Below are 13,351 nucleotides of genomic sequence, written 5' to 3' on the forward strand. Positions count from 1 at the left end.
GTGTACTATATATGTATGTATATGTGTGTATATATATATATATATTATTTGTATTACATAACTGTAGACTTTTATTGTAGAATTTAAACTTGTTCAAACATCCAGGTTTCTCAAAATACCTATTCATTTTTTAATCTAAGATTATGTTTGTTTTAATCCTTTCAGGACGTTTTTTTTTTAAATTATTGTATTAGTTTGGTTTTAATCATTTAATTAATCCAAATACAGATAGGTCAGAAAAATAACTAGCCTATATTTTTTTCCATTCTGTAATAAGCTTACATTTGGTTCTATGGATATTGTTTTTGCAGTATTTATGTATTATGTATTAACATTTTCATAAGACAAGTTTACTAAAGAATGTGTAGAGGGTGGTCATTATGAAATCATTAGGACTTAAACGAAAGTCAAGTGAAGGCCAAATGTAATCTATTCTGATTGCATTATGACATAAAACATTTTTATAGTTTTGTTTTAGGAGACCGAAGGAAAGCCTGTTATCAGAGCTCTTTTTACTTACTGCAGAATATGAAGGTTAATTTATGGGGCATTTACATGACCTTTATTTAGCAAATGCATTTGCACAGTGGTGTATTAGGAACATGAGTTACTGGAAAAAAAAGTATTCGAAGATATAAACCTAGAAATGTTGACACTGAAATGTTCCCTGCTGCCATGTATAGGATTGATTGATATTCTTTTTTGTTTCATTTTATTACAGTCTTAAAGACAATATGTTCCTGGATAGGTTTGTTGAAAGCTAAAACCTTCTCACTGTTGTCACTGTGAAACCTTTATATAGCAGCTTCTAGGTGTGAGTCACAAGTCAGACTCCAGTTGTAACAGTGGCAGCCAACTGCGTTAGTTTGCCTTCGCTTTCCTTGTTGTTGCTATAGATGTGATGTCACTTCACCACTAACACATGGTTGGTTCTTCTGTATTTCAGATAGCTGCCTGTGTTGAACACAAAGGAAGAGACAGGACTCCTACATCTTTCATTCGGCTAAAAGAAACCACCGGAGCAGATTAATACGGACTTGTGTCTGGTGCCCCTTTTTTGTACAAAGGCGGCCTTGAAAAAGAGCACAGTGGTATTTAATGAGCTGTGAGATGAGGCCTTGCTGCTAACAGTCAGTGGAGAGAGGATTCATCGTCCATTCCTCGGGCTTGATGTACATGTTTCTAAGCAGTACTCTGAGGAGAGCCTACCACGGAATCCAAAACGGCTGCTGGGGAAAGACCATTAAACATGCCTACAGAAACACTACAGACAGATAGCATGGTCAAGCCTGTAGGCCAAGCAACCACCTTTACCTCCGCCGTACCTCTCCGCATACTAAACAAAGGGCCGGATTATTTTCGCAGGCAGGCTGAACCCAACCCGAAAAGACTGAGTGCAGTTGAGAGACTGGAAGCAGACAAGGCCAAATATGTTAAAAGTCAAGAGGTGATCAACGCAAAGCAGGAACCAGTGAAGCCGGCAGTGTTGGCTAAACCCCCGGTTTGCCCCATCACAAAAAGAGCAGGGAGCAGTCCGGCGTTGAAGGCTTCGAACAATAATTCCAAGTCTGAGAGTAGTGTGAAAAGAGAGAATTTGAACCTGGAAATCCTCAAAAATATAATCAACAGTTCGGAGGGCTCTTCCTCGGGAACAGTGCATAAACACAGTTCCAGAAGCTGGGCTCCCCACAGGTCAGAATCAACTGAGCTCAATCGACGGTCCTTTGCAGAATCGCTCAAGGTATTCCCAACACAAGGCCATTCAAGCCCCCAAGGAAGCAACCTAAATATTAGTAAACGGCTGTTTGAAGAGCAGTCCAGCGACTCATCACTACATGTCTCCCATAGTTCTTCAGACATTAGAAGAGTATGCAATGGTAAGCCATTTAAAGCTACACCTAGCAGTAGTTCTGCACCACCTCTGCCTCCTAAGCCCAACATCACAGCTTGCAATACGCTTAAATCGCCCGAGAATGACACCGTAGAGCCGGACAGTGGTGTAAGCAGGAGACCTTCACTGCACAGATCTAAGTCCGACCTCAGTGACAGATATGCTCGTGCGAGTGCAGACGTTGAACGTTTTTTTAATTACTGTGGACTGGATCCTGAAGAACTTGAAAACTTCGGTGTGGAGAATTTCACGCGGGCAAACTCAGATATAATCTCCCTAAACTTTCGCAGTGCAAGCATGATTAGCTCAGACTGCGATCAGTCACGGCATAGCAATGATGACCTAACAGATGATGAGGACGCCAATGAACGAGTGCCGTATGGCATCTCTGCAGTCGAAAGGAATGCAAGAGTCATCAAATGGCTCTATAGCATCAAGCAAGCCAGAGAATCTCAGAAAGTGTCTCATGTTTGAGAAAGGACCCACAATTGTCTTTTCTTTCCTTTCCTTTTTTTATCATTATTTTGCAAAATGTATTTTGTCTGTGAATCTTATATTGGTGGTGAATTCTCAGTTTCACAGCCTCTCGATTGCTTTGCATTAAATGTGCAATGTCTTCAGAATCTGCATGCTTATCGACATGCGACATGACTTGGCCTACAGTTAAATAAATTTAAATGAAACAATTTGTCAGAGGTTGCTGTTATTCCTGGCCCTCTGTCTTAAGAGTACAGTATTTTGCTTAAATCAATCAAACATATTACAGCTCCTTTAGGTGCATTGTTTTCATGTTATGCCATTTCATACAACATGTGACATGCTTAATCATGCAGCCATACCGGTATGGCTACACAATTATACAATGAGTTACAATCAGTAGTTTAACTTTCTAATCTGTGTGGATGCAGTCATACTGTATGTATATAAAGTCCTGGGCTGAGAAGCATGTTACAGTCTAGGATAGTTGTATTCTGAATGACATGTAGCTTTTTCATTAAGCAGTCCAGCTTTGCACTGGTGATGTGGTGCAAACCGTGTCGTAAATCATCAGCATTCTGTGATTCACTTCCATCACGTTCGTCATCTATACTGTTTTTATTGACAGTTAATGGTGTGGTACAATGGAATGGAAGTTTAGTGAGTGACCTCATAAAGTGAATTATTTGTATGTCATGTACACAAAAGTACTGCTCTCTGCATTTCATCAGCAAGTAGAAACTTTTTTTTTATGTGTAAATGCTGTAAGGATATGTACATAACTTCAAAGTTGTTACCAAATCTGTAAAGAGGAGTCTGTTATGCTAATAAATAGCTCTGGGCGCTTTTAATCTTTTCTTTGTTCTTGCTTTGCAAGAGTACTCTGATATTCTGTTGATAAAACCAGTAAACCTGCATAAGTATTATTTTGGAGAGATTATTCTTTATTATTCACAGAAAAGCGTGGTAACATACTAGAAATAACTCTACAATTTATAATAATATGAAAATACTGTTTATTTTTCCATTGTCTCATAACATTAAATTTATCTAAACAAAATGATTAGGCCTAGTTGGCAAAAGTGGGAATGGATGTACATTCAAATGTTGAAATGTTCGAGGGTTTGAAGTCAAGCTTAAGTTATGTAACATGTCTCTAAAAAATGTCAGGAAAACACCAGTGACAATATTGTAACAGAATATAAGTGCACAACAGACCCAAAGGCAGTAGTATTTTATTGTATTTGGTGGCCATAAATTCTGCTACATGAACATTTATTTGTTCTTAAAAAAATAAACATAACATAAAATCTGGAGATTGCTGAAGCAATTAGGTCAGTTACATTCCAAGCTACATTTAGATTATTTTCTTCAAGTAGTTCTCGACCAGCTGTTCAGGTTGAAAATGCTGTTTGCTGCAGAACGTTCCAGAACATTTATTCCCAATTCATGGAATTGTAAGACAAAAAAGAAAGTCAGCGCTGTTATTGTTAGTTATCTAGTGTGTTTTGTCTATTTCTACCTTACTTTGTTACAGATAGAAATTGCACACTTTTGAATTTGAATAAATCACCTGTGAAGTCTTGAAGAATGTGTGGGTTTAATTTGTAAGCCAGTCCTCTGCTTTTTTAACATATCTCCTAGATACTGTTTCAGTATGAAAGAGCATTTAGTTTACAACAAAATAGTTTAAATCCTGTGCAATTATGAAGGTGAAACTGAATAGGTGGCAGAAACTTTTATTTCCATAACATTTCATTTAAAAAAACATTGTAGGGTTTAATTATATATTGCTATGTTGCATGATAATACCTCTGGCTGCTAGTACTGTTCTCACTTTCTGATGGTTACCATGTGTCACAAGATGGCAAGTTGTCTAATTCATAGAGCGGCAAAGAAAGGGTCTACCCTGAAAGTCAAAGAACCAACTCTACTTCCTCAACGGAGCCTCTGCCAAGCTTATAATTTAAACACCTTTTACAAAGTATTTAAAAGAAACGTGTACCAGGGTAATTACTTGATGCCAGAGAGTGATTGTTTTTGATACGTTTTCAACATGAAATCCACATCACAGATTGCATGGCTACTTTCAAATTCTTGAAAACACTATTGCTCTTATTTTAAGACCTATTCAATATGACTACATACTGCAAGAAATTGGACCTACATGCCTACAGTCAAAATCACAATTGTACACGAGTGACAATTAAGCCTTGAGTTTCAGATCCTGGACTTAAACCTTATTAACTCCATATTTAAAAAGCTACCACTACAGTGACCACCCTGAAGGAAAAACTTGTCTGAAGCAGGCCGTAATTAAAATACATCAATAAACACATGTTGGTTCCTTAAACTAGTAGTACCTAATGCAAATGTAATGGTATTTAAAATTGTGTGAAATTGGGTAACTTGAATTTAAATGTGTTGAGTGTTTGTTAGTGTTTTTTTGTATTTGTATTTTTTATTGTGTTGTGGTAGGGAAGTGTACCAAAGAAAACACAACTGGATAAAACAGTGGTTTGATTCTATCAATAAAATGTGTGAACGTCTATAAGACATGTTTCTCTCCTAGAGATTGCAGAGGGAATAGATTTGTCCATTGAAGCAGTAGGTGGTGTTCAAATCTAACCTAGAGGTTTCTGAAAGGCCATGACACTGTTGTTGACAGGTATTGTAATGTTATGATACAGTGATGCAACACTAGCTTAAATCATGTACGGTAAGTTGAGGTGGAGAGAGCTTTGCCTTCTATAAATAATGGTGTGTAAAGAAGTGTGTATTTTAATGGATATAGTAATTCAATATGCTTCATTTTATTTTATTAAGGCTAAACAAAATTGCCTTTATTGTGCTTTTTTCTTGTAATACTGTGAAATTCTGTATGTTTTCTCATCAATTTGAAAAATCATGCTTGCCCTTTACTGGTGACTTGGACTTCGTTTTGACTCCTGCCATGAGTGGTTTTCTGGAATTGAATCAGGTACTACAATATGGGAAGGCAATCAAATTTTCCTCTGAATTGCTCTGGGGAGGGGAAAAAACAAAGCATGTTACAGTTAGAAGATTGTCCTTATGTTCTTGTCATTTACCACCATAACCATAGAGCTCCTTAACACACAGTGTCCATATTGGCTGTAACATGTTTAGTATGTCGATCTGTACATTTATTCAGTGGAATGCACAACACCAGATTTAGTAACTGTTTCAATCTTCCAAATACAGTTTACCCAGTTAAACTTTTGCACTATAATATTCTACCTCAGCTCTGATATCCACATTTTAATTATTACCACATTTAACATCCTGCTATCCATATCTAAAAGACAGGTTCAGGCCTACATTGCCAAGGACGGTGGAATGGACACGGTTCAATGTCTTTACACTTCCAATGACCACACACACAATCCTATGGCTGGGGTGTGCATACTAATCCATGCTTCTTGCCTTAGAGCATTGCAGTGCTTCCCTGGCCTCCCACTTGGTACTAATCGAACATCTTTTGGACAAACTTGAATGTCATGAAGGGCAACGTCATTCTCCACCTCATTTTATGAAGCAAAACCGGATGCAAAAATGCAGATTTACATTTTAAATGACATGGTGGTGATCAAATACATTGTGAATGATCCTGTGCAATTAATCATTGCTGAATAATAAAGAATTCCTGTCTAATCTTTGCAAATGATTTATTGTTGTTATGATCCACGTCTTCTATCTATCCCACTGTCTTCTCTCTATTCCTTTATTTTTGTTCCCCTCCCTTTTTTGGTCTCCTACTGCAGGATCTGTTGACAATTGTTGCAGTCCAACTGTCCTCACCTACTCTGCTCTCCTCACTCTCCCTCTTTTTTCTTCATTCTCAGTTCTCTGCACGTCCACTCTTCATTTCCTTTCTTCAGCTGTGAAGTCCTTCTGTCCTCACATATCCTGCCTGCCTGCTCCTTTCCCATCTGTTCAGCATATACCAAGCTGTGATCTACTGAAAGGAAGTGCAAGATATTGATACTGTTCCCTCCACTAAACAGACCAGTCTTTCATTCGAACCGCTTTTCACAACCTCCTTCCTCAATACTCTACCACCTCCATCACCTCTGCTCTTCCATCTCGCTGAATGACTGTTTTGTTGTGTTCACCCTCCAACTTATCCCAACCCGTCCTTTGCCTCCTCTTCGATCAATCTTTCATCTTCTCTTGTTTTCTCTCTCCATCTCGCCCTCCCCTTGTTTTCTTTTCTAAATGTCCTGTTTTCAAAAGCTCTTTTCCCTGATGACTTTTCTTCTCACTTTAAACAGACTTGCATAACCCCTGTTATTAAGACACTTGCTCTCTCTTCTCTTCTGCCCATAACTTCCCTCCTCAAAGCTTTCGATCTAACATTTCACTGCAAACTGTCCTCCTTCATCCCTAAGTACTCCCTGCTTGACCCCCTTTGGTCTGGTTCCTATCCTGCACACTCCACAGAAAAGTGCCCTGCTATCTTTCACAAACTGTACGTTGTGTCTGCTTCACACTCCTCTCTCCTCTATTCTTGACCTTTCAGCCACTTTTGACAAATTTGATCACTCCATTCTCCTCCCATCTCTCTCTGACTGTAATGGGAGGGACTGCTATTGTCTGCTTCTCTTCCTGCCTATCTCCCCTTTTCCTATGCATTTCATGGTCTAACTCATCTCTCAGCAGATGTTCTTCTATCTAACTGACTCTCAGCCACATCTATCTGTACACACTTCCATCACCACAGACTTGACTTCTCCAAACCATACTATTATACATTTCTTCCCCCCCCCCAGTGCTGTCTTAGTGATTATCTTTTTCCCCTTCATTCTATCATGCTCTCACACTCCTTCTTTGCATCAAGCAGAATGAAGGTCCAATCTTGAATTATTAATTTGACCAGACATCATGGTCACAATGGAATAGGATGTCATCAAGTGATGTATTTGAATGTTTTTAGTCTAGGCTTCTTCCTCTGAACTCAATTAAACAGTCATGAAATGCCATGGGGACTTTGTATTTGTATCACTAACCCTTGATTCAGGGTTAAATATCACCACCTTGGATGTGCTCTCTAAAACAGTTTTAAAGGGCTATCTTTTTTAATGACCAATTGGTTTTCATATAAAAAGTAATCAGTGACTTGGATTATCACACCTGTTTGCCCTTTTTCTTTTTTGTGATTGTGTGTGTTACGCAAACCTCAATCCTTGGTGTCACAACTTGTACTCAATCTCCTTGTTTATATTTATGTCCTCTTTCATCTCCCTTTGACTTAGAAATGCTTTTTTATGAGCCCCATATTTTGGAACAATGGTGACCTTCACATTGTATGCATAAAAGAAAGACTCCTCACCCTCTGGAATTCAACCCAGGTCACAAGAGTCACGAGCTGGAGGACATCAAATGCTCACCGGTATTAGTCTGTACCTCCATGCATTCCGTGCAGTCTGGCACAAAGCGTTGTGCTTGGCAGAGTCCCAAGACTGAATGTCATGGGGTACCCAGGCGTGCTTGCTGAGCTATGCGATAAGGCTCTCAAGTTGCGTGCTGGCCCTCTGCCTGACAGCAGCCAATGACTTTGTACCGTACCCTTTAATGAGCAGATAGCAATGAGAGGTAAAGTAGAAACTCCGACACTACCAAATACATATCTGATATACAGTTCATATACATTTGGTGGTGTCAGAGTTTCTACTTAACCTCTGATAAACAGTAGGTCGCCATTGAAACAAGCAGCCTTGATATAAAGAGAATACTACTCAAACATAAATATAAACTCAATAATGAATATAAAATGGCATTTGCACAATCACAGTGACTCTGGTAGCTTGGCATTATACATCATGCAGGGCCTTGTGCGAAAGCCTGGAATTTATACCACAGCTGCCGAATTACTGTAGAATAATTGGACGATTCACTCATTTGGAAGAGGTTCGTTTTAATATGGAAGTGTTATTTTATCACACATAACATGATTTCTGATTCCAGTAAAGAAATATAATTTTTGTAATGTAAACAAAATAATACCCAATATGCTCAATGAGGTCTTGCTAATGCAATGCAAAATGTTTGCATAACATCCTTTTATTTGAAGACAGCACATTTTCTATATATATCCTAACATTAGATAGTCTTTTTTATTACTTCACCAGATGAGGGTATTCTCAAGCCTAAATCAGTTTAATAAGCAATCCATCTCATATATAATATTTACCATAAGGTCTTGCAACCTGCCTGCATTTCGTGCCTATATTAAAATTCAGTTATAATCAACTATTCTCTGTTTGCACTACACTATAAATGCATGCTCTTGATTTTTCAGCTGTAATAGCTTAGGTTAACATACATTTTTTAGACCTATGAGTGTTTCCTGTCCAGGTACCACATAAATGTAATGCTTTCGTTTGACATGGATGAACCTTTGGAAAATGTTCTTTTGATTATTCCCAGAAACTCAAAACTACACCTTTATTTCAGATATTCGATTAGCTTTTTTTTAAAGAAGAACTGAAGAATTCCTTCAACAGTTTGCTTTAGTGGTGATGAAGAAGGTTTGTAATTTTAAAAATAACGTGTATAATGAAATATACATTCTGGCAAAACCAAACCACATCTTTATTTAATATATGTTGATATACATATTAACTATTTTCACATTTGTGGTAGAATCGGGTAAAATCTGGCTTAGGTCAAACATAAAATGGTAAGTGATTCCAGCTAAATCCCAAAAGGGAATCAATTCACAGGATGTCATAATTACCACAGATGTCTGTTTAGGTAAAACAGAGGAGGAAGGCCATTTTCAGACAATGTGTTCTTCAATAACTAAAAACTTACTAAATAGGTAAAAAGAGAAAGAAAAGTATTCTGCACTCTCAGTCTTTGTAGTTACTAACAGGCTACTGAATGGGGATATTGGAATAACTGCTAGAAATTGTGAAACATTTATCCTGGGCTCCTGCAAATCCTGGTTATTGGGTTACATTTAATTACATCTGTGGGCCTGCACAGTTTTTTCAACCACTAACATTTTAAATGAATTAGATCATTTCCTTCATCGGTGGTAAAGTGGGTGCTTGAAAAGGACTGCATTACCAATTTACCAGATGCCTCCCCCTGTCAGACTGAGTTTACACATTCCAGATGTAAGGAAAATACACATACACAACATGTAACTTGTTTTACAGCTTTACTTTCTAAGAACAAAGTAATATAAGTGTTGTATATGATTTGTCAGTTATTAAAAATAAAAATATGCATTAAATACACACCTCATTTTTTTGAGGAATATGAAATGCACAGGGAATGACTTTAATTCTCCCTCTATCAATGTAGTTCCAGGGTAAGGCTTCACCTTCTGACACTGACGAATCTTACAGCTAGTGAGACTGAAATAGTATAAGACGGGAGGGGGTGGCAGGGTCGTGAAGTTGGATTAATTCCAAATGACAACAATGAACAGCTATCTGAGAAGAGAGTGTCAATGTAACATATATTAGTCAGTCTCGGATTTATATGTTTATTTATTAGTTTATTTATTTGTTTGTTTGTTTGTTTGTTTGTTAATAGCTAAAAAGCCAATGGAAACTAATCTGCATATTTCACAGTGTTTTTTTCTCAGATTTAGATCCAGTTAAAATGTATCTCTAATTTAATTTTAGCGTTTTAAAATACAAGTAAACCCAGATTGTAAACAGTAAGTGAATATATTGAAACATAAAAAAAAACATTATTGCTGATAATAACAACATACACTTCATAGCCAAATAAAGCTAAACATTATATAGATACTCATCATTTCCCTATATGTACAAATAATAATGCAGCAGTGTTTAACAATGCAGCATACTACATTTAATTTGTAATGGGAAAAAATAAAATTATATATTTGTCATGCTTTTTTCCTGCCTGAAATCCTGACAGTGCCATTAGACTAAGAGTCCTTGAAATGCACTGTTTCTACTGTATTGATTAATGTGTAGGGTATTTCTGCCAATGCCCCAGTGAATATGTATAATATTAAAGTCCTGTCCAATGAAGTGTGCTGGCCTGTTTAATTTTACTCATGCATCTTCTGTTTAGTACCTTAGATTGCTTCTAAAACTTCTACTTCAGTACAATATCTCCAGGTTAAGTATAGTATGCTGGATTGTTCAGGCATATTAATAATTTCATTATATATTTTGAATTGTTATTTTTTATTGTTTAATTGAAGTTCAAGGTGGTACACAAATTTAATTATAACCACACCTACTTGAATGAGACTTGAATCTTTATTAGATATTGTTCTTACAGCTTCAATAGTTGGGTCCTGCAGCTGATTCTCTGTACCAGTATCTGCAATATCTGCAATAGCATCAAAATGTGAACAAAAAGTAGTTTTTTTTTTAATCTCAAGAGAACATCAAAGTTAAAAGGACTGGTCTGAATAAGTTAATTATAGAAGATACCTACACTGTTCTCATAATAATAATATATTATTGTAGTAGTAGTAGTTTTAAGAGTTTTTTATTGACAAAGATTAAACATAACCATTTTCTTTTAAATATAGTGTAAACATGACTGATTGTATTTGAAGATAAACCCTTCACTGTCCATCATCTATGCTTTTGATGTGATTTAAAAGGGATGCATATCACATAGCAGGAATAAATACATCTACTGATCCATTCCTTTCTTTTGTAACCACCATTAAGATCATAAAAGGACCAAAAGAAAGTGATATTTGACATGACAAACTGTTGTATCACAAATCTATGATTTAATACTATCTATACAAATATCTATAAATTAAACAGCAATGTGACAAGATATGTGTCAATTTCAGCCTGATTAGGTACATTTCTATAACTACTTTTTTTTTCTTCAAGTGGGAATTCCCAAAGAAAGAGACTAGTGGGCCCCTCTTTATGTCTTCTATAATGATGAATCTCTGGTGACTGCTCCAAATTAAACAACTTAACACTTTAGGCTAGAATCCCAAATGGGTTCAATAAAACAGAAGGGAATGCTGAGGAAAACCATTGAAAAAGGCATGAAGAAATAGCATCAACTGTTGCCTTATTTCATGTTTGCAATATACAGTTCTGCAAGCCTCCTCAGATTTCTCTCCTTTTGAACTACTACATTGATGTCGACCGGGGGGGGGTGTTAGCCCTGCACCCCCCCCACATCCCCCCCACACACCCCCCAGTCTCTCATTGAACATGTAGAGGGCGATAGAGCAAATCGAACAAATAATGCCACTGGTACGGGAACACATGCTACTGGCACGACATTGCACTGATAATTGGCCAAAGACAAAGATATACTAGCACAAATGATTTGAGGTATATAGACGGCAAAGAATACAAAGAGCGTTTAATTTAAATAAACTCCATATTCAGGGTATGTTAATCAAATGGTTTGAATCATTTTTGTCTCAAAATCAATTCTGTATGGAACCAATGCGTTTTCATGCATTCCTTTGGGAATGGATCATGGGACTAGCCCTCAATATTAAAATACAATTTAAACTTTGTCATGTGAGGTAGTCACATAGTGACCTTTAGTGATCTTTATTATTCATGTCCATAGCTACACAGAAGTAAAAAGGGCTCATTGTGTTCATGTGGTGACATCAAGTCCTGAGAATGAACACTGTACAAGCACCTTGCACCTGGGGTGTTTTTGTTGCTCATTTTGGGCAGTGTGCTTAAAATGGGGGTTGAAATCTGTTTCCCTAATTATTTATTTTAAATATTCCAATTCTTATTAAACAGCACATTCTGGATGTACATTCTTCTGTCCTAAACATTTTCTGATTTCAGTATGTGTCAGATCACAGGCCTAATTTTAATATGTTTAATAGCCTGCCAAATAAGAAACACTACTTTGGGAATTATATATAGAACAAGTATCAAAGTAGGGAAGACGTTACCATAGTTACCCAAAAGTAATGGGTTGTTTTCTTTAATTCTTTCAATAAAGAGCTAAGAAATAACTGATTATATACTGTTTTTCATTCTTTTTTTTTGTTCTCCAGTGAATTTGTAACGAGGGTGAGGTGGGTACTATCACAAAGCAAGTGGAGTCTTACACACGTAATTAACTGATTGTAGTCCTGGCTACGCCACCTAGTGGATTTAGGGCACTAGGACCCAGAAAGGAACCTTTGCTTCTTTTGATTGCTCATCCGATCCAAATACTACCTAGATTAGTAATACAAAACCTATCAATTACAGTAAACATAAAACTGTGTGTCAAAACTAAAGGCTTTTCCCTCCGCACACCGATGTGAAGAGCCAGCTTGTCCTATGAGTAACAGGGAGCAGCGCCTCTCAGGGCGCAGTGGCACCGAGGTTTTCGGTCCCTCCCCTTCTCTAAAAGCTCAAGCCCAAATGGTGGTTTCATGCACATCCCTAAATATGGTGTCATTTGATAGGTTACATCCCCACCAATAGCATGTACCCGAAGTCAGGACGGTAGATAAAATAGGTTTGTTTGCTTTAACACGTGTGCTGCTAGTCTGAACATAAAACGCCTGTGTCGCCACTCATATTGGAGGTGGCCGTACCCCTCTACTTTCAATTTTTATACAGACCTAAGCCAAACTTTTTGGGCTCTGTAATTCGCAAGGACTTAAACACAACATACGCCGTATATTTCTGGGGAAAAAAGGAAATTTGAACACGAACCGCCAATTCCCCTCGTGCGTACTCCAGTATTCCATTCTGTAATAATTTGACTGCAATCTTAATGTTCTATTTCTTATTTCCTCTTTTAATTTTAAGTGTCAATGTATGCTTTTTGTTGCTGTTGCATATGACTGTGGGAGTCATTTGAAGTGTACCTTTGTATTATTGCCCATATAAAGATGAAAAATGCATACAATAATAGAATACATTTATTTTATTTAATATCTGTTTTGTTAAAAACCAAAGCCAATAGCGCAGGTGTATAACTGATACGGGTGGTTGCTGTGAGCTATTAATGTATGTAAAGACA

At 37.1% G+C, this 13,351-nt stretch overlaps 1 protein-coding gene across 6 annotated transcripts in view; it reads left to right on the plus strand.

Annotated features, from left to right (window-relative positions):
• Nucleotides 1-6,044, plus strand: part of fam110b (family with sequence similarity 110 member B) — a 49,391-nt gene extending 43,347 nt beyond the window's left edge. For all 6 annotated transcript variants that reach the window (XM_066720025.1, XM_066720001.1, XM_066720008.1 and 3 more), the window contains one exon: nt 947-6,044. In XM_066720025.1, coding sequence (XP_066576122.1) covers nt 1,250-2,365 — 1,116 coding nt within the window. In that variant the 5' untranslated portion in view covers nt 947-1,249 and the 3' untranslated portion in view covers nt 2,366-6,044. The remainder of the gene's footprint in view (nt 1-946) is intronic.
• Nucleotides 6,045-13,351: the final 7,307 nt, after the last annotated feature.

Source organism: Amia ocellicauda, chromosome 2 (assembly GCF_036373705.1).
Source record: "Amia ocellicauda isolate fAmiCal2 chromosome 2, fAmiCal2.hap1, whole genome shotgun sequence".
NCBI classification, from domain to species: domain Eukaryota; kingdom Metazoa; phylum Chordata; class Actinopteri; order Amiiformes; family Amiidae; genus Amia; species Amia ocellicauda.